Here is a 22,074-nt window from a genome sequence, read left to right as displayed (position 1 = left end):
TGTTCACTAAAGCCATAATTCTGTTATATTTGCAAAGGTAAGATATTTTTATATTCTTTTTCTTAAGGAATATAAAAATATCTCATCATATAAGTTTAAAAACAGAACTGCTGCACACAGTGCTTTCCTGTATCCTGATCCTTACTCAGCAAGTGAGGTGTGCACAGGCATGCACTACGTGGAGTGTTAATCGGGCAGACTCCCAGAACTTTCATTTGTGACGTTCTCTACCAATTAGAAAGTTGTTTCATTTTGTTTGTTCTACAGGACAATTATGTAAAGTAGGCAGTACCAATTACAAATAAATGAACTGAGGTTTAAAAAAAAAGAAAAAGAAAAAAAAGGAAAACTGAGTGAGCGTCCACAGAATTTAGGGCTGTTAAGCAATGGAGATTAGCCAAAAACAAAACAAAAACAAAAACAAACAAATAAAAAACAAAAACAAGGCTAGTTTGTTTTTGAATTTCAAAGTCAGTGTTCCTGTTTTTGCTTATTTTTCCATAATTCTATAACATTTCATCATTTTTCAACTTGTGTTTCATAAGCTTAAATCAAAAAACAGTGACTCCAGTTCTCTAAGATTACGTGGTTCTATTGTTAGTTGTTCCCCACTCCCTTCCAGAGAAGCCAAATATGATGGTTTGAAACTGGACATGGTTCAAGTCCTTCAGACACAGAAGTTTCTAAGGATTTTCTGCTTTTCTCACAAGGCTAGTTGTATACCCTTGTAGAAGCCTCATTACACTGCCCAGGGTAAAACTCTTGAGGGAGAAGAGAGAGTCCACTGCTATCTTCCACAAGACCAGGTGGCCAGCCTCACCTGTTCAGCTAGTTCGAGAAGGCCAAAATTTGGCTCACAGAGAAAGCTCCTGCTGAGGACTGCTGGGCTGAACCAGTGCCAGCCAGATCTACCTGCTGAGTTTGTCTTTCCACAGAAAAGACATTAACAAGCATCCTGGAACAGGAAGTTACAGCTGGTGTAAAGAAAGTGAGCTATCTTATAAGAAACATAAAGCTCACAGAGACACCTTAAATTCTTGTGTTTCTGATTTATGAATTAAATAAACAATGTATGACTTAGTTTGACACAATATGCTCTTCACCTTTGGAGACTGGGTCCCATGCTTTATTTTACAGACTATTACTTCTCACCCAGTTTGACATCATGACCTCCTTGGGGGTACTGGAACATAGGAGGCATGTGTTACTGTCCTTTTATCTTGCTTCAACTTTGTCTGAATGGAGTGTCTGATAGGAAAGGTGGGAGGAAGGAGGGTTGGAAAGAGAGTAAAGGAAGGACCTGAAGGAGGAAAGGAGGGATTGAAGGAAGGGGGTGGGGGTCAGGGAAAGGGAGATTTGGCAGATAAAAATAAGAGTATGACATTATTATAAGAGAAAAAAAAAGACACTACCCATTTCTGAGTAAAAGAACAGACTGTATTTTCTCTAAATCTTCCAATACTTAGCCCGAAACATGTTTCCAAGTAGGAACATTTTCTCGCAAAGCATATGCAAAATATTTCAACCCTCAGGTTTTGGCTCTTTGATTTTTTTTTTTTTTTCTCCCCCAGAATCACTTACTTAACAGAGCTATGGGCCCAGTTGAGTTAGAACTGAAGAAATGTGTGATGGATGGGGAAGATGGCCTGGGCAGCAGTCCAGCAACTAAAACAGAATTAGAATCATCACAGACACTTTAATCCCAATTATTTAATCTGCAGGGTGTCTAACACCATAAGTATTTGGCACGACTCAACAAAACAGTAGAATTTACAGAGAAACAGAAGAAAAAAAACCTAATTTGATGAAATAAAATAAACTAAAGAGTTTTTTTTTATTAGACTATAATTTATATCCTCAGAGCATAAGTGTAACAAATATAAACTTAGAGTAAGTGTGGCGGGGGTGGGGTAATGGTATTTTTAAAAAATAAAATGCAAGCACTATTATTAATATCAAGGTCATAGTGATACCATCTTGACACCTCTTCCCACTCTTTGTTTCAGCCTCACCGTGATTTTTCTACACACCCCTAAATGTGTCCATGTGCACCATCATCTGGCAAAATTACTCCACTCTGCTTAATGAATGCACCATGATTAAAGCCATGAACACGTGAGGAAAGAATGCATGACCCAGGGTTGATTTTTGACCAACAAAATTTTGTATGCTCTTCAATAGTATATGAAACAATTTAAATGATATGAATAAAATAACACATAAACTGGTCAGAGACAAAAGGCTGGAGTTCCTATAGGAAAAGAAGAGCTAGAATAAACCTTAATTACAAACAGAACCTACCAGGTTTTCCTTAACTGAAATACACCGAAAATGGTATTCTAAAGGCAAAGCTCACACACATTTTAAAAAGGATTTTCCAGCAATTTTTAAATAGTAGAAATGACTCTTTAGGGTTTTTTTCAACCACTAAAGATTAAAAAAAAAAAGCATTTAAAAATTGTACTAACACTAAATGACAGTTAATAAATATTATGCTAAACCACAGAGTTTTCAAAATCACTCCACATTTCTCTAGACACAATTCACATATTTATGTACCTTAACAGGGCTTTTCCTTTTTGTATATTCACTTATTTTTGCTTTCACTAACAGATATTAAGTAAGGTTTTTTTAAGATAGTAATGAAAGAAGCTAAAAGGGAATTTAAAAGTCTACATTTCTCATGAAGTTCATTGATTAGAATTATATTTTAAATCATTTCATTGTTTTCTATTATTACTGTAATATAATTTTAAATTGAAGCTACCTCTTGATTTTATGTGATCAAATTAAATGGAATGAATGAATCCTATATCTGTGAAATTTATAGTGTCAGAAAATGAAAATTCCAATCACCTTTCAATACTCAAGAATACCTGGGCCACTATCTATTTATACCTTGATTTATAAACAGCAATTTCATAGCACAATTTGTGGCATTACTGATCCTACTATATTTGTGGAAAGTTCTTCATTATGACACCTTGTATATGTTAATAAATGTATTATCAAAAATGAACTGTTTTCTAAAATTTGAATTTAAAATTTTAGACATTTTTTCTTCAGCAAAATATATTTTTTGTCTTCTTCAAACACTTTAAAATCTATTTCATTAACTTGGAATAAAGAAATTTCTGGATAGTCAGAAACTAAAAAGAGAAAAGTAAATATATGATAAAGGGAGACTTTTCCAAATACTCATGCTAATTGTTTTGGAAGTTCAAACCAAATACTTAAGGGTGAATCATTTTAGTTTGTAATTTAGATGTTTTTAATGGAACCAATAAAAGACTTTCACAGTGAAAAACTCTCAAATCTTGAGTTTCCTAATCACTATATAGTGCTTTAAAAATTATGAGTAGATCAGAGATTCTCTTATCTTTCTTATATCAAATACTTCTTACTGAATAAAAACATTGTGTTTATTACTTTAAAGATATATATTATTACACTTCTTAAAAAATATGGAACTTTTTAATCTGTATTTACAAAACCTTTAGAACTCGTTTTTTTAATCTACTTTGTACACATTCATAAAAACAAAAGTGTGCCACCACATCTGGGATACAATTTTTAATGTGAATTAAAAATACATTAGGTGTGTTATGTATACAATAGACTAGGATAACTCCTTCAAAGAAATCACCCCCTAACCAACTGGATTACATAAATTTTGATAAAATAACGAAACATGTGTTTACCCAGTAGAGCTACCAGTAGGAGCTATTCTGCTCTACAGATAAATACATACAAAGATATAAGAACTGCAAGAGTCATTCAGAGTCTCTAAGGTGATAATTTACATTTTTTTGCTTGAATATCGCTTTTATAATAAAAATTTACTCTTTCTGAAAGGGAAAAATGGACAAATACAGCAATCAATTTTTAATGGTTTATAATAAGCAAGGATGCATATTCAAACTTCAGTTAATTTTGATGCTTTACGAAAACAATTGTAAAACTATTTTAAAATGGTAAAAAATGCATAAATCATATTTGAATAACTAGGTAACTCTGCTAATTTAAAATCAAACCACTCATTAGTAAAGTGAAATATATCTGGTAATTTAAATGCAAAAAATGAAGTAAAAAGAGTTAACAATACTTTCTATAGTAGTTATGTCTTTAAGATACTAGCAGCACATTTTTTTTAAAAAAGATCATTAAGTTTGACTCATATAAGTAAAAATAGCTATAGTTAGTTAATATAATAATGCACATCATAGTCTATTTTTATAGTCAAAGGTAGAATGGTTTCCTCCAAATGAAAGAGAAATTAATTAGTCATTCAAGCAAATACATAATAATAAAGCACTCCAAACAAAGGAGATTCAAGTGGTCAAGTCAATCAGCAAAAATGTAGTGAAAGTAACTAAGCACAGTCATTTTCACAACAGTAGCAATATTGAATAAAGTCTAGTATCTAATTATATAGTTTGGCAATGTTTGTCTATAAATAGCTGTATCACCTAATTTTGACATTTTATGTAGAAATATTCTAAATGATCACATTTTGTAGAGAAGAGTATTAATAATATAAACAACAATAAGTACAATAATGCTTCTAAGTCTAAAAAAATAAACCCTTTAATCCTATGTAGATTGAAATAAAGTGATATTACAAAAAGAGTATTTTCAGCAAAAGGAGAAATTTTCATTGTAAATGCAGGAATTGTCCACCCTCTCCTCCGTCTTCTATGAGGAAATGAAATCTTCTCACCCTGTCACCCTACACCCAAGATTTTTGTCTACTTCAAAAAAAAGCTTAAAATTAAGGAGTCAACCCTTTACCCCTCTTTCATGCTTTATAAAGCAAAAAGCCAAACTCTTCATTGCCTCTACCTTCTAACCACCTAAGATTCAAATAAGGGTAATTGCTCTCTTTTTTTGTTCAGTAGTGTCCTGGTGAGGGAATGATTTTACTGACCCTTTTCTGTGGGGTCCTGCCGTTTTATCTAAAAGGAAATGAATTATAACAGGATGACAAGGCCACAAAACAAAGCCATTTAGTTTACAAATTTAGTATGTCCTTCAATTTGTTTTATAGGCCTGGTCCTATTATAAACCAAAAAAAAAACCCTAAAACAAACTCTTTTTTTCCTTTCTTTCCAGTGGAAACATCTACAATTTTATGATTCTTTAAGAGTTTAGCCTAAAATGTCTTCACCGTGTGTGTGTGTGTGTGTGTGTGTGTGTGTGTGTGTACGTGTGTTTTTCCCCCAAGAGTCCCTCTACCCCACCTTCTCAAACATAGAAAACATCAGGAACAAGAAACTGGACTTTTCGAATACTAAGTGCTGACAACTGTCAGAAGCACTTTACTGGGACATCACTGACTGTAGCTTCAATGAATTAAGCTTGATTCACTGCGGGTGAATCATTTTCAATGCAGAGCTGTTCAGCAGTAATTGGCCAAGAAACCCTGCTGCGAAAAGCACTTGTCAAATAATGCTTGTTTACAAATATATCTCCAGACAGCAAAAAGTGGCAGTTACTGAATAAGTTCAGGGCCACCTCCAATATTCATAACAGTGGACATGCTCTCTTTACTTATTAAATCTATTAACATTTTCACTTGTTGATATACTTGCTAATGTTTGCCCTGCTTGTTTCTTGTTAAATATGCTTCTGAATTATTTTATAATAAAAGTGTCTTGTATTACACCAGAGTTCAAAGGTTTCTTCCACATGTAATTAATGCCTAATATATGTAAAAAGACAACGTATTTTTTTCTTATCTTAGAAATCAGTCTAAAGAGTACATTTTCTTCTTATTGTCTTTTATCCAATATATCTTAACATTCATTCCATCTCAGTTTAAGATTCTAGATGTATGTTTGGCCTTTCCTGTACAGTTCTGCTTATTTATGTCTACCAAAGTTAAATTTTAAAAATGACTAGAATACAAATTGTGAATGTAAAGTCACATTTATGTCTATCTGCCTTGATTTTTTTTCTCACATAATGGGATCATTCATATTATATATATATGTATATTCATATTATATATATATATTATATATATATGCACCCATATATATATATGCACACACACACTATAGTCTGGGAAGTCACTAAGTATCTATAGGTTGCAGAAGGCAAAGTATATGACAGCAAGTTATTAATGGATGCTGTGCATACATCAAATTTTTCTGCCCCTGATCTTCCAAAGACCTTCCAGAAATTAACAATCAAAAACAAACTTAAAAACTCCAATTGGAATCTTTAAACAAATTAATAAATTCCTATTATTAGAATCTTAATATAGTATTGTTTGATTTATAATAACACATGGAGAAACAAAAAGAAAGGGGAGCATACATTTTATAGAACAGAAGTAATGGTCTGAGATGATACCAATGGAAAGATGGAAAACTGTTGGGTAGAAATGGAATGAATGAGGTAAAATCATATATATTAATACGATTTTATTTCCTACTATGTGAAATAGTGATAGACCCCTGCAATCCCCACCTCACTATGGCCAAAGTTTTGCTGTGTGTTCCACTAGCTGGCATAAGGACAACACAACCTGTGGTTGTTATGTCTGTGATATCAACCAGTCTACCTTCCAGAAGATTTGAGCTCTGCTTACATCACCTTAAGAGCCCAGTGCTATTTCCTAGCTTCTCTCGCATTCCCTCTGCCTCTTCCTCTCAGGCGCAGTCCTGGCCCTGGAGACTACATTTTTCCTCCTTCCCTAACGGAAAGCTTCTACCCCCCTTCATCTCTACATAAACCACTTCCTTCATCACACCTGGGGGGAAAAAATGAAATACAATGGGAACAGGACAGGATGAATGACAGTACTATCCCTGTTACTCTTTACATCCAAACCAGGATGCCCCTTCCGGTGGCATACGACAGTTCATAAAAGGACTCCAAACCCTGTCACCATCTTCGGGACTTCTAACATCATGAATCTAACATGAGAGGTTAATAAAACGACTATGACTGCAAACACTTTTTCAACTTTGCAGAGAAGGGGGAAAGATGCAGAGGGGGTTAAGCATGAGAGATTACCATAGCTAGCGAGCTAGCTAGACTGAGCTACATAGAATCTTTAAATCAGATTTAAAACAATAAATGTGAGGGTTAAAGAGAGAAGTTCACGGGGTGGGGTGGGGTGGGGCCGGGAGTAGCAGTCGGCCCCGCTTTCACACGGTTCCTAGGGAGCTGGCAGCGCTCCTAAACCAGCTCAGCGCCTTCCCCTGCAGCCACACAACCCGTGCAAGTCACGAGGACATGCACGACCCCGAAGGCTGCTGCTTCATCTTTCTGGTCCAGCGTCCCCAGTCCTAGGAGTGGAAGGGATTTTTTTTTTTTTTTTTTTTTTTTCCAAGGCTCTGTGCCTCACCCGTGGCTTGCGGAGCCGATTCAAATCGAAACCCCAGTATTCCAGCCGGGGGTTAGGGTTTTTGATGTTTCCACGGTGGAGCTGACCGCTTCCGGCAGCCCGGATCGGGATCTGAGATGCTACACCCCCCACCTCCATTCCGGAGGAGCGAGCCTTTGAGCTGAGCCCCAGCGCGGCGGGGGTGTGAGAGGAGCCAGCGCCGCGGGAGCAGACCCAGGGCCACGGGCGGCCGCCCGAGCTGTGGCGGGCCCGGGAACTGAGCGCGGCTCCGGGAGCAACGAGCGCCACGGAGGTGCTGCTCCCGCGGGGCCGACTCTCCCGCCCAGCCGAAGGCTGACACGGCTTCAGAGTCCGGAGCGCAGGATTGGGGGTGGGGAGGAGGGCTGGGGACTCCAGGCTCGGGCTCGGGCCAGAGCGGGGCTTTCCGTCACGCAAACACCGAGACACGAGCCCTACTGGGTTCGAGCAGCAACTTCCTGGCAGCGACACTCCACCCCCCTTCCGCCTCCCGCCGCATCCCACCTTCCCGCCTTCTTCCACTTTCACCTCGATGTGATGAAGAGCCCCCAAAGTGAAGGGCACGCCACAGTGTGGGGCGCCTTCTGTCCCTCGCCATTCCCCTCCCTCGAGAAATAACAGCTCTCGCCACCCACCCCGGAATAGCAGCTGGCGATGCCCTAAATAACAGCTTCCAGCAGGCACTTTCCCCCAAAATAAAAGCAGCCAGTCACCCCCACAATATTTCCCATCGCCGGCCTCAAATAACGGTTTCTAAGCCCCCCGCTCCCGAGATCGTGGTCGCTGAGCTTCGAACAGTTCCCACTCCTCCAAGCCCGAAATGTCACTTCCCCACGCGCTCCAAGTGAGAACCAGCCGCACCCAGCCTCCCGGCGCGGGTCTCGGACCTCGCCTTCCCCCGCGTGCAACTTCCCCGCCCCCCAAACAGCCTCGGTCCGCACGCGGGTCCCCCGCCCGGCGCCCCGCACCTAATGGCAAACAATGCACCCAGAAACAGCAGAGCGGGGCGAGAAGGCTGGCGAAACCGGACACATGTGAATTCGCGATGCGGAGGGAGATTTCGCCCTCGGCGGCAGCGTCCAGACCGCCCCGACCCGCACTTCCAGGCCCCGCCTCGCCCCTCCGCCCCGGTCGCTGCGGTCCCCACCCCCAACCTACCTTCGTTGCTGGGGCTGGCCAGGAGGGTCCGGAGCGCGGCGCACAGGAGGAGGCAAGTCCAGAGGGGGGCCCTGCGAGGTGCGGAGTAGCAGCCGGCCAGAGATGCAGGGGTGCTGGGGGTGTCGCCGTCGCCCGGGGGCCTCCGGCGTCCCGCACCCGGGGGCCCCGAGCCCCGCATCTTCTCCTGGCCGCCTCCGCCGCGGCTGTCCCGCGCGTCTCAGTCCACGGCCCCGGCTTCGCGGAGGGGGCGAGGGCGGCTGGCGGTGCCTTCGCGTTCCCCGTGGGGTCCCTTGCCTTCTGGCGCGCGGCTCTTCCAAATGCGGGGACCGCGGGTGCGCGGAGACGTCCGAAGTTTGCTCCCGGCTCCTGCCTCCCTTCTCCTGCCTCCCTTCTCCTCGGTGGGGCTTACATTAAATACTAGCTATGGCTGATAGCGCGGTTCTGGACCGGACACCAGGGTGTCGAGAGGGTCCCGCGCCCCGCTTCTCTGCCTCTTAAGACTTTTCAGGATTGGGGTCTTTAAAACGCCCCTGAGGGGAAGATAAAGATTCCTTTTCAGTCTTCAGGGCTGAAATAAATGATGAAGGGAAGGGCGACAAGTCATCTTAAGTCAAGGAAGATCCTCACTAAAAAGAGGAGGAAAAGACAGGGTGGCTACGGGTAAAGGAAAGGAGTTGAGAAAATACGAGCGAGGCGAGCCGAGGAAAAGATCCGGAGAGTTCGGAGCCTGGCAGAAGGAAACAGCTGCGGGCTGAGTGCGGACGAGGGGAGGTCCTGGCGGCGGCGAGCGGGCAGGAGCGCGGAGCCCGGCGGCAGCAGCCCGGAGCTGCGGCGGTCCCCGCGGCTCGGGGAGGAGGCGGCGCGCGCGCGGCTGGGAGGACGCGGTGGAAACTGCACCGCCACCGCGCGCTCCTGCTGGGTCTGGAGCTCCGTCGTCTCCTCTGCCTCCCAGCTCTGCACCTCCCCTCCTCCCCCCTCCTCCTCTCGCCAGCTCCCCCGCCCGCTGCTGCTCGCAGCCTCGCCAGCGAGCATCTACTGTAAGTGTGAGCTGCTTAGACGAAGTCACACACTCGCGGAGGGAAGTGGTCGGGAGGCTGCCGTGGTGAGTGTTGCCTAGCGGTCTCCGGGAAAGGCGCGTCTTCCTGCCCGGATAATTGGGGCGAAGAATTCTCTGGACGGTGCCTGCGAACACCGGGGCTCCCGGGAGGAGGAAGGGAAATGAGCCTTAGGCTCCGCCGGCAGCCCTTGGAGAAGCGGGTCCTTGGGTTTGGCACCGTGCCTGCTGCGCATCGCGGGCTTGTGGCATCAGCCACCTTGTCGTCACATAACCACGTCTTCGCGGGCTGTGCTGGTCCGTGGCTAGTTTCCCAAACACCCATATCGCTCGCTGCTGCTCCCCCTTTCTATTCTTCCAATACTTTGGCAGCTGGGATGGGATAATTAGTCAACGCTTCCTTCAGAAGTAAATTGTAGAATTTCTAAATATAGACACCGTGACTATAATTGAAATTTCAGGGAGTCAACGAATTTGACTGACTGATATTTGTAGTGTGCCAGGTACTTGACGATGTGATCATTTAATTCATTAATTTCATTGATAGAATGTGTCAGAACTTTAGAAATTATATGATACGCAGCTATAGGCAATTCATTCCGGCGAAATTAGCACGGGTCAAATAATTTCAGGGTTTAAAAAATACTATTTTAATTTCGTGTATTCTACTGCATTGAGAGATTTACAAATTAATTACCAAAAAACTGGTGTAAAAGAATTGACTTTCTATGCTTCACCTTTATTATGTATTCTCTTGCTTTTGATATTTTTTCTTCAACTTTCTCATTCATTCTTTCAAAGAGATACATCTGAAGGGCAATTGTAGTAAATACTGCAAATAAAACATATACCAAAAGTGTGAGTTTGGAAGAAAGATATCTTGTTTAATTTGTGGTCTAGTAACTACTGTGAAGATTGGGTTTGCATTCGCATCTCATGAAGGGGAGTCTGCTCACTAGCTTTGACATCTTGAGTCTGTCTTGTCAACAAATTTCTCATCATCTTTAGCTGATGACATTTGTTTTCTGTTTAAATATTTGTAATAAAGATGAAAGAATAAAGAATCAGTGATGCAATTTTATAAAGAGGTGGAAGCTCATCTTTGTTTTTTTTTTTTTTTTTCTGAAATGTTTTGGCACCAGAAATCTAAAAGCAGCTTCTTTCTATTATAATGTGCTCCAAATGCATGAAGCGAATTTAAAGAAATGGCAGTGAATCAGCCTTTCAGTTTGGCAAAAAACCTGATGGAAAGTTGAGATACAAAGTTGAATTTTATATTTCTATTTGAAGACCATTCAAAATGTAAACTCCTCCTTCCAAATTATGGTTGAATTACTTAAAAATATCTACACAGAATACCAACTAAGTTATCTAAAACCTAGGGATACGTAATAATGCTATTATGGAACGTAGGCAGTTTAAGGGGACTTTGAGCTTGCTACTTTACTTCTATAGGTCTCAGTATCCTCATCAATAAAATGATTTGGAGAAAATGATCTTCAAGTTCCTTTTACTTCCATATCCTTTGCATTTCTATGTTACTACCCTGTTCACCTATCTCCAATTACTTACTGTTGAGTACAGAATTTTTCAGTTTCTTCAGCCTGGCATTGAAAGTATTCTACTACAAAAATCTTAAATAAATTTTCTGTTTTACTTTACCTTAAAATTTGAAATTCATTATTCCCTAAATAGCTCATACCTCTTCACTGTTATGCCTGGCATTCCATCCCAAAGAAGATTCACCCCCTAAAAATATTTAACCCTTCCCCTCCCACACATGTCTCTCATCTAAAATCCTTCCCAGTGTCCAAAGAGTATAAGTAATCAAGACTGATCTTGTCACAAAAATAAGTGATTTGGTTTTCCTTCTCAAAGTATCCATAGCTTATGATGTATGTCAGTCAACACAATGGCAATATTCTCTGAATGAAAAACTGGAACCAATTATTTAACAACTATAAGTTTATGTATTGGGATGAAAGGAATTTAAACTGGGTATGTCAAAGAAAACTTGGGACGCTATTCACTATGGTGGGTAATTATCTCCTACCCAAAATACTTAAGTCTTCTTTAAGTGACTAAGGTTACAGAAAGCCAACTCCTTAATTTTCTTCACCTTAAATAGCAGCCATCTTCATCATGTTTTTTTAATAACATTTGTCATATGTCCTTGAAAGAATGAACAGCTATAAAATGGAGCCCCACTTACAGCAATGAAAGAGTTAATCAAGGCAATTAGGATGGTTTCATTTGGTCCTCAGTCTCAAAAGAGAACTTATATCTGGTCTTGTGTTGTTTTCTTGGAATGTAAATACTATCTTAGCATACTGACATTGGACCACAGTATTGCATGAAAACTAGATTTGTCTTTTTCCTTCATACTTTACTACCTTGCACCAGAAGAGGCTAAAACCTCAGTAAGGGCTTGAAAGTCCCATTGTTCGCATTTCTCTTGCTTGGGATAACTGCTGTGGCCTCAAAAGGTGAAAGTAGCTGATGTCTCTCTAGATTTCACTGTGGATTTGGCTTTTTGCTAAGCTTTCATAAAGAAAAGAAATTCAGAATCACCTTGATAAGACACCTTGAAAGGTTACTACCCTATAAAAGGTACTATAGTTAAGTTCAATGTATTAATAATCCTGAATATCTTCACTGAATTCAAAGTGGAACAACAAAAGCAATTATAATAAACAGAATTGCTAGTAATTACTGAAAATGTGCTATTACATGATGTTTTACATTAATTATTTTACTTAATACTGACATTTCAACCACACTGTTGGTGTAATTATTAGCCCCATGTTAATGATGAGAAGACTGAGGAAATGAGGTTAGGCAATCTGAGTGGCCCCACAGTCTCACAGCTAATAAGACAACACAGTTTTAACCCATGGCTCTCACTCTGTGTAAAAAAAACTGTAATGTAACAGAAGTGAAGAATAAATGTGATAATCAGTTATTCAAAAAAAAAAAAAGAGAGAGAGAGAGAGAATGAGAGGACTGCCCCCAAATTCTGCATTAATGGGAACAATTAATAAATAAAAATATTCTAATCTTTAGGTTTACTTAAATCCAAAAGCAGCTAGCCAAATAATGTAGTACACATCAGATAAATGAATAGAAGAAAATAAGAAACAAGGGAGCCTATATAAGCATTTTTGGGGGAAAAAGATTGTCTCATATAAACAAAAATGTTCATACAATTTGTGTATAATGGAGAGACAATGGGCCAAATCAAGAAAATAGTGAGGTGTGTGGACAGATAATATTAGCACAGATTGCCCAAAACTCATTAAACCATGGTAGAAAACATAAACAACAGTCTTTAGAAAAACAATCTAAATAGAGACTCCTCTATGCCTCAGTTGGCTAAGTGTGTGCCTTCAGCTCAGGTCATGAGCTCTGTGTCCTGGGATTGCGCCCTGAGCTGGGGCTGCCTCTGCCTCGGCTCCTCCCCCAACTTGTACTCTCTCTCTCTCAAATAAATAAATAAAATCTTTAAAAAGAATCTAAATAAAACTTCAGACACCAAAAAGCATTTTTTCCTAAAATATTATGAAGTATTGGCAATTTTTTACATAGCTGTTTTTTAAATATTTTTGCCCCTTAGCAATATGATATCTTTGGGAAATTTTGAGGGGTTTGAAGCAAAAGCAAAGCAAAATTTTAACCCATGGTAGATTTTAGATATGGAATTATAGGATAGCCTAATGAACTATAAGATACACTAATGAAGTTAATTTTTCAAGTCCATGATTTCCTGAAGAGGATATATATATGGTGATGTTAATTATTTTGACCCCAAAGGAAAAGGCTGACTAAAATGTATTTAAGCAATCAATAGCTCTTAAAGTTCACAACCAAGAAAATGCTAATGTATTCATTATTTTATGTCACATTTTAATGTAATTAACATAAAACAGATATTATTTTAATTTCTGTTCATAGTTATGTTTTTTTTTTTAAGATTTCATTTATTTATTTGACAGACAGAGATCAAAAGTAGGCAGAGAGGCAGGCAGAGAGAGAGGAGGAAGCAGGCTCCCCGCTGAGCAGAGAGCCGCATGCTCCCATGCTCTATCCCAGGACCCTGGGATCATGACCCTAGCCGAAGGCAGAGGCTTTAACCCACTGAGGCACCCAGGCGCCCCCATAGTTATCTTTTTAAGAAGTTTTCTGAAGTCTCCGAGTCACTTCTCCCTATTAATGACCTACATTTTTACTATTAATGTTTAATATAATTATATTTCAATTTAATTGATTATTGAGTGATTTAAAAAATAAGGAATAAATACTTTTTAATAAGGATTTAATTACGTTATTTTATTACTTAACAATACATTAAAATATTACTTGTAATGAAAACAAAAGTTTAAGATAAAAACAGCTTGTTAAGGAAGTGAAACCATAATGGATGGCGCTGTCTGGGTAGAATATGATGTTATATATTTGTCAAAATGCATAATGTACATAACACCAAGAGTGAAACCTAATGGAAACTATGGACTTTAGTTGATAACAATGTGTCAATATTGGCTCATCAGTTGTAATAAATGTCAACTCCACACCTTAAAAAAATAAATATGTTTCTATCACAATCTGCCCTCACTTTTGTCTTTTTTATGACTACCAAGAGCATAATAAAATCTTCCACTGTCAATGAGTACTAATAGAGAATTTTGTAGCAAAGAATAAGAAGCAAGATATTTAAATAAATTACCATGAACTGAATAGCCACCGATTTCTACTGGTGGTAGTGGTGGTTGATTTCTCTAATCACTCCTGTGTCAGTGTGTGAGGATTGCTGACACTTCATGTAACAGGAAGCCAGTGCTGCTGTAGTTGATGAAAAACCAAACTGAATTGCCAGGAAGTTCTTTGGTTGTTGTTTGCCTCCAGTATCTTGGGCAACTGGCATCAAATGACAATGTGGTCAGTGAAATAATAAGGACTCTGAGGGCTGAAAAAATAGGAAAAGTGTACTCAGAAGAGTCCCAAGATTGAAGCGATACACTGGGAGAGCGACGCACTTCGCTTAAACTCACCTATCCTAACCATCTTCTGGATTCTGGAAGCATTTACTGTTATGCAAAAAATAGGTTGTAACATTTTTCATATTCAGAGGGAGATTTTTAATAAATACAGTGCTTACACTCACTTGAAATTCGTATATAATCTATGCATACAGGAACATATTTCATAATCTAGCTAGCTACAGTTTCCTAGAGGAAAAACTGATAAATTTGCTCAGTGGCATAAGTAAACACGAGGTACATATGCAATCAAGCTTTCGATGCTGCTGTTGGTTGTCCATGAAACAGGCGTCTAGGTAAAAGCTAGCGGTGTTAATCTCATGGACTCTCTCATGCTCTGTCGGTGGGAAGTGAGTCTAGAACATCTTTTGTAGGGTGCTTCAGAATACCATCAAGTGCCTTTAAAATGTGATAGCTTTGCATCTAGCAATTACAGATTTTTAAAATTTAAACAAATAAATTAATTAAAATGCACTAAAAGATGAAACACAATGGTATCATTAAGTTTTTGTTTAAATTCCAGTTAGCTCACATACAGTGTAATATTAGTTTCAGGTGTACAATATAGTGATTCAACACTTCCTACAACACCTGGTGCTCATCCCAAGTGCCCTCTTCAATCCCTATTACCTATTTCACCCATCAACTCTCCCACCTCCATGCCGGTAACTAACAGTTTGCTATCTATAGTTAACAGTCTGTTTCTTTGTTGGTCTCTCACTCTCATTTTTTCATTTTGCTTGTTTGTTTTGTTTTTTTACTTCTACATATGAATGAAATCCCATGGTATTTGTTTTTCTCTGACTTATTTCACTTAGCATAATACTCTCTAGCTCCATCCATGTCATTGCAAAAGGCAAGATGTTATTCTTTTTGATGGCTGAGTAATAGTCCATTATATATATATATAGAGAGAGAGAGAGACAGAGAGAGAGAGAGAGAGACATACCACTTCTTCTTTATCTACTCATTAGTGGATGGACACTTAGGCTGTTTCCATAATTTGGCCACTGCAGGTAATCCTGCACTAAACATCAGGGTGCATATAACCCTTTGAATGAATATTTTTGTATTCTTTGGATAAATACCTAGTAGTGCAATTGCTGGATCATAGGGTAGTTCTATTTTTAAATTTTTGAGGAATCTCCATACTGTTTTCCAGAGTGGCTGCACCAGTTTGCATCCCCACCAACAGTGCAAGAAGATTCCCCTTTCTCCACATCCTTATCAACATTTGTTGTTTCTGGTGGTTTTGATTTTAGTCATTCTAAATGACCATGTCACACATACCATGTGTGACATGGTATCTCCTTGCAGTTTTGATTTGCATTACCCGGATGATCAGGGATGTTGAGCATCTTTTCATGTGTCTGTTAGCCATCTGTGTGTCTTCTTTGGAAAACTGTATATTCCTATCTTTTTAATTGGACTATTCATTTTTTGGATATTGAGTTTTATAAGTCCTTTATGTATTTTGGATACTAACCCTTTATTAGATATGTCATTTGCAAATATCTTCTCCCATTTCATAAATTGCATTATAGTTTTGTTGATGGCTTCCTCAGCTGTGCAGAAGTTTTTGTTTGTTTGTTTTTATTTTGATGTAGTCCCAATAGTTTATTTTTGCTTTTGTTTCCCTTGATGCAGGAGACGTATTTAGAAAAATATTGCTATAGCCAATGCGAGAGAAATTACTGCCTCTGCTGTCTTCTAGGATTTTTATGGTTTCAGGTCTCTCATTTAGGTCCTTAATCCATTTTGAGTTTATTTTTGTGTGTGGTTTAAGAGAGCAGTCCAGGTTCATTCTTCTGCATGTTGCTGCTCAGTTTTCTCAACACCATTTGTTGAAGAGACTGTCTTTTTCCCATTGGATATTCTTTCTGCTTTGTCCAAGATTGATTGACCATACAGTTGTGGTACATTTCTGGGTTTTCTATTCTGTTTTATTGATCTATGTATCTATTTTTGTGCCAGTACCATTCTGTTTTGATTACTAGAAGTTTGTAAGGTAACATGAAGTTGAGAATTGTGATGCCTCCAGCTTTTTTTTTTTTCCCCCCAAGGAGGCTTTGGCTAATTGAGGTCTTTTTTTGCTTCCACACAGATTGTAGGATTGTTTGTTCTAACTCTGTGAAAAGTACTGTTGGTATTTTGATAGGGATTTCATTAAATGTGTAGATTGCTTTGGGTAGTACAGACATTTTAACAATATTTTTTCTTCTAATCCATGAGCATAAGGTATGTTTCTGTTTCTTTGGCGATCTTCAATTTCTTTCATCTATGTTTCATAGTTTCCAGAATACAGGTTTTTCACCTCTTTGGTAGGTTTGTTCCTGGGTATCTTACTGTTTTTGGTGCAATTGTAAATGGGGTTGACTCCTTAATTTCTCTTTCTGCTGCTTCATTATTGGTGTATAGAAATGCAACAGATTAGTGTACATTGATTTTGTATCCTGAGAATTTGTCAAATTTGTTTATCAGTTCTAGCAGCTTTTTGGTGGAGTCTCTCAGTTTTTCTGTCTGGGTATTGTCATCTGCAAATAGTGAAATTTTATTTCTTCCTTGCTGATTTGTATGGCTTTTATCTCTTTTGTTGTCTGATTGCTGTGGCTAGGACTTCTAGTACTATGTTAAATAACAGTGGTGAGTGTGGACATCCCTGTTAAGTTCCTCATCATAAAGGAAAAGCTCTCAGTTTTCCCCCATTGAGGATGATATTAGCTGTGCGTTTTTCATATCTGATCTTTATTATGTTGAGATATGTTTCCCCTAAGCCTGCTTTTTTGAAGGTTTTTGTCATGAGTGAATGTTGTCCAGTGACTTTTCTGCATCAATTGAAATGATCATATGATTTTTATCCTTTCTTTTATTATTGCAAATATTGAATTACCCTCACAACCAGAAATAAATTCTACTTGACCATAGTTAATGATTTTTTAAGTGTATTTTTAGATTCAGTTTGCTAGTATGTTATTGAGCATTTTTGAATACATGTTCATCAGAGATATTGGCCTGTAGTTCTTTTAGTGGAGTGTTTGTCTGGTTTTGGTATCAGGGTAATATAATGAATTTGGAAGTTTTCCTCCATTTTCTGTTCTTTTGGAAAAGTTTGAGAAGAATACGTATTTATTCTTCTTTAAAATTTTGGTAGAATTCTTCTGTGAAGCCATCTGGTCCTGGGCTTTTTTTTTTTTTTTTTTTTTTGGTGAGTTTTTCTTGATTACTGATTCAATTTCTTTGCTGATTATCAGTATGGTCAAGTTTTCTATTTCTTCCCATTTCAGTTTTGGTAGATTATGTGTTTCTAGAAATTTATCCATTTCTTCTTTGTTGTCCAGTTTATCAGCATATAATTTTTATAATATTCTCTTATAGTTGTTTGTATTTCTGTGGTGTTGGCCATCATTTCTCCTCTGTCACTTTTAATTTTATTTATTTGGACTCCTTTTCCCTTTTTTGATAAGTCTGGCTATAAGTATTTCAATTTTATTAATTTCTTAAAGAATTAGCTGGTTTCATTGATATGTTTTATGGCATTTTTAGTTTCTAAATCATTTATTTCTTCTCTAATCTTTATTATTTCCTCCTTTCTGCTAGGGCTAAACTCATTTGTTTTTCCTTTTCTGGCTGGCTTCTTTGGGTGTTTTTTTGTTTTTGTTTTTGTTTTTTTTTGAGATTTTTCTTGCTTCTCAAAGTAGCCCTGCATTGCTATATGCTTCTCTCTTACGACCAATTTTGCTACAACCCAAAGAATTTGGACAGTTGTGTTTTCATTTTCATTTGTTTCCATGTATTTTTCTATTTCTTCTTCGATTTCCTGTTTGATCCATTCACTGTTTAGTAGCATGTATTGGTGGTCTTTCTGGATTTTTTTCTAATGGTTGATTTCTAATTTCCTCACATTGTGGTCCGAAAAGTGCATGTATGATTTCATTCTTTTTCTATATCTTGAGGCCTGTTTTGTGACGTAATATGTGTTCTGTTCTAGAGAATGTTCTACATGCACTCAAAAAGAATGTGTATTCTGCTGCTTTAGGGTGAAATGTTTTGAATATATCTGTTAAGTCCATCTGGTCTAGTGTGTCATTCAAAGCCATTGTTTCCTTGTTTATTTTTTGTTTTGACAATCTGTCCATTGATGTAAGTGGGATTTTAAAGCCCCCTACTATTATATTACTATCAATTAATAACATGTTTGTCATTAATTGTTTTATATATTTGGTTGCTCCCATGTTGGTGCATAAATATTTATAATTGTTATATCTTTTCCTTGGATTGTCCCCTTTATGATTATATAGTGCCCTTCTTTGTCTCTTGTTACAATCTTTAGTGTAAAGTCTAGTTTTCCCAATATTTAGTATTGCTACTCTGGCTTTCTTTTGACGTCCATTTGCATGATAAATGCTTCTCCATCGCTTCATTACAATCTGCATGTGTCTTTAGGTCTGAGTCTCTTGTAGTTCTTCTATAGGTAGGTCTTTTTTTACCCATTCTGAAACTATGTGTCTTTTAATCAGAATGTTTAGTCCATTGACATTCAAAGTACTCATTAATAGATAAATTTATTATAATTACAATTTACTGAATTGTCTATTTATTATAAATTTATTTTCATTTTATTACTTGTTTGGTCATTATTCCTGGAGAATTTCTGTGATCCTTTCTTTTGGTCTTTCAAGGAGTCCCCTTTAATATTTCTTGCAGGGCTAGTTCGGTGGTCATTAACTCCTTTAGTTTTGTTTGTCTGGAAACTCTTTATCTCGGCTTCTATTCTCAGTGATAGCCTGATTGGATAGAGGATTCTTGGCTGCAGACTTTTTTCCATTTAGCAAGTTGAATGTATCACTCCATTCTCTTCTGTCTTGCCAAGTTTCTGTTGAGAAATCTCCAGCTACACTAAGAAGGGTTTTTCCTTTTACGTTAAGGACTTCTGTTGTCTTGCTGCTTTTAAGATTTTTTTTCCTTATCACTATATTTTGCAAATTTAATTATAATATGTCTTGGTGTTGGCCTGCTTTTGTTGATTTTGATGGCAGTTCTCTGTGCCTCCTGGATCTGGATGTCTGTTTCCTTCCCCAGATTAGGTAAATTTTCTGCTAGTATTTCTTGAAATAAATTTTCTGCCCCCTTTTCTCTTCTTCCAGGACTCCTATACATTTGATGGAGTCACTGAGTTCCCTAAGCCTATCCTCATTTTATGTAATTATTTTTTCTCTCTTTTGTTGATGTTGATTACTTTCCATCCCTTTGTCTTCTAGGTCACTAATTCATTCCTCTGCTTCTTCAGCTTGCTGTTCCTTGCATCAAGGCTGTTTCCAATCTGGTTTATTGCACTCTTCATTTTTAATTCTCTTTTAACTCTTTTTTTATCTTTATGGCAATGGTCTCACTCTTATCTTCCATTCTTTTCTCAAGCCCGGTGAGTATCCTTATCATTGTTGCTTTAAATTCCTCATCAGACATGTCATTTATATCTGTTTCACTTTGATCTCTTCCTGTGGTCTTATCTTGTTCTTTCATTTGGGATAAATTCCTTCATCTTGGCATTTTGTCTAAGTCTCTGCCTTCATCTCTGTTTTGGAAAAGCCAGTTATGCGTCTTGCTCCTGAAAGTAATGGCCTTAAGAAGATGAAGTCATATAGTGCCCAGGGCTGGTGCCTCAGTGAATGATTCTGGTGTACTATGTGCACTCTGCTTTTGTGTTTGGCTGCTCTGCAGAGGCTCTCTTTGCCTGCTCCAGGACAGTGTTTTGTCTCTGGCCTGAATGTGGTGAGTTTTAACGAGGTGTGTACTGGTGTGCTTGGGAAATGAGATCTGACATCAACTCCACCAGAACTGAGACCCTGCAGAACTCTGGATGGGAAATGTGGTGTGGGCAGGGGTTTGTGTTGATCTTCTGTGGGAGGGGCCCACTGCACTGGGACTAAGGCCAGTGTGACTGAGAAGGGCAGTCCCATCAGACTGCAGGGGTGTGAGGCTTGATGTAAGCAAGTTAAGAAACCAGCATGGGTGTTGTACCTTTTCCTGCATGTTGCTCTGTTTTTATGCTGAGGGGTGGGGGAAGACATTGTCCCTATCCAGCTCCATTGTTCCTGGAGAGTTGTATACCTGAATGAGGCCTGTCAGGGAAGCCCTCCTAGAGTAACAAATAATCTCCCCTCTTTGGCCCCAGGCATTTTCAGATCACTGTCACCATGTTGTCTGCCCCCAGGTTGTTTGCCTGCCTTCCTTTAAGGATCAGAGTAGTGTCCTCCTGACTGTATCCTAGCCAAGTCTGCTGACCGTTATAATGCCACTGGTTGCAGGAACTCACAAAATCCAACCCCTCTTGTCTAGGCTCATGGTTTTGGGGAAACATTCTCCTTGTGCATTCCCCTGTGCGCTCCTCTTTCTTGCCCTTTTCTGAGACTGTATCTCCCTTGCTTCCACAGCACCAGTGATCCATTTCTCTCCTAAACCACATCTCTGCACTTCCTACCTTCTTCCGTGTTGTCTCTTCTCTCCCTTTAGTCCTTGAACTTGTTCTGTCAGTCTTCAGGTTCATTTCTGCACCATTTAGGATGGTTTGATAGTTATCAAGTTGTGTTCATGCGAAGAGGAGGGCCTAGGGTCCTCCTGTTCCACTGCCATCTTTTTTCCCCCATAATTAATGGGTAAAAATCAGAAATTAATGTTCAATAAGAAGTGTTAAATATATCTGTATAATAATGCAACACCCTGGAACCATTTAAATGTTTGGAAGAATATATGCATACTTAAAAAAAAAAAACTCTAAAATATCAGATTATAAAGGCACAATATAAAGCATTTTTTTTTAATTTGGAAAGCTATGTATCATTAGTGACATCTGTATATGATTGGTGGGATAATTTGGATTCATTTTTCCACTTTTATTTTTGCATTTTCTATAACTGGCATTTATTACTTATATAACCATAGAAACATAGAAGTAAAAAATATCCCAGAAGAAATACACATACATATAATGCACAGATGCACAATAAGGAAAAGAAAAATAAGAGAAAGAGAAAAGGACAGAGGAGAATTGAGATACAGTGATAATGAAGAACTTTATGTTACCACAAATTAGTAAATAAACTTCCTTCAGTTAGCTACTACCCCTATTCTGAAAAGAGCTGGAGGACATAATCATTTCTGTGGTATGTCCATAACATTTCCAAGTATTCTGACAATGTTGAGAGGCATAATTTCTGTTGTGTACCTCATATCCAATGCATTTCCTGCTGGAATCTCCACCACCCCTACTTAGTTGATGGCAGTTCTGTTCTTGTTTCTTTCCACACTGGTTTACCTCATAATTGGCTATGTCCCTCTTCCTCTGCTGTAATAATTATAGGCTTCAAATAGCTAATTTTCTTAACCTTTTGAAACGAGAGGAAGATTGTAACACAGAATCACCAAATATTGATATTTGACTTCAGTGTTCTAAA

The 22,074-nt window shown here is 38.5% G+C and overlaps 1 protein-coding gene across 6 annotated transcripts in view; it reads right to left on the bottom strand.

Annotated features, from left to right (window-relative positions):
* EPHA5 (EPH receptor A5) overlaps positions 1-8,904 on the bottom strand; it is a 342,893-nt gene extending 333,989 nt beyond the window's left edge. For 2 of the 6 annotated variants that reach the window (XM_032848719.1, XM_032848873.1), the window contains exon 1: positions 8,534-8,892. In XM_032848719.1, the coding sequence (XP_032704610.1) occupies positions 8,534-8,711 (178 nt within the window). In that variant the 5' untranslated portion in view covers positions 8,712-8,892. Of the gene's footprint in view, positions 1-8,533 lie in introns of all 6 variants that reach the window. The other 4 variants (XM_032848637.1, XM_032848786.1, XM_032849031.1 and 1 more) reach the window with 3 other exon arrangements.
* Between the last annotated feature and the right edge of the window lie 13,170 nt (positions 8,905-22,074).

This window comes from Lontra canadensis, unplaced genomic scaffold (assembly GCF_010015895.1).
Source record: "Lontra canadensis isolate GAN:19392208 unplaced genomic scaffold, GSC_riverotter_1.0 scaffold1, whole genome shotgun sequence".
Classification (NCBI taxonomy): Eukaryota; Metazoa; Chordata; class Mammalia; order Carnivora; family Mustelidae; genus Lontra; species Lontra canadensis.
The sequence above is the reverse complement of the archived record's forward strand: the minus strand, read 5'-3'. Positions and strand labels throughout refer to the sequence as shown.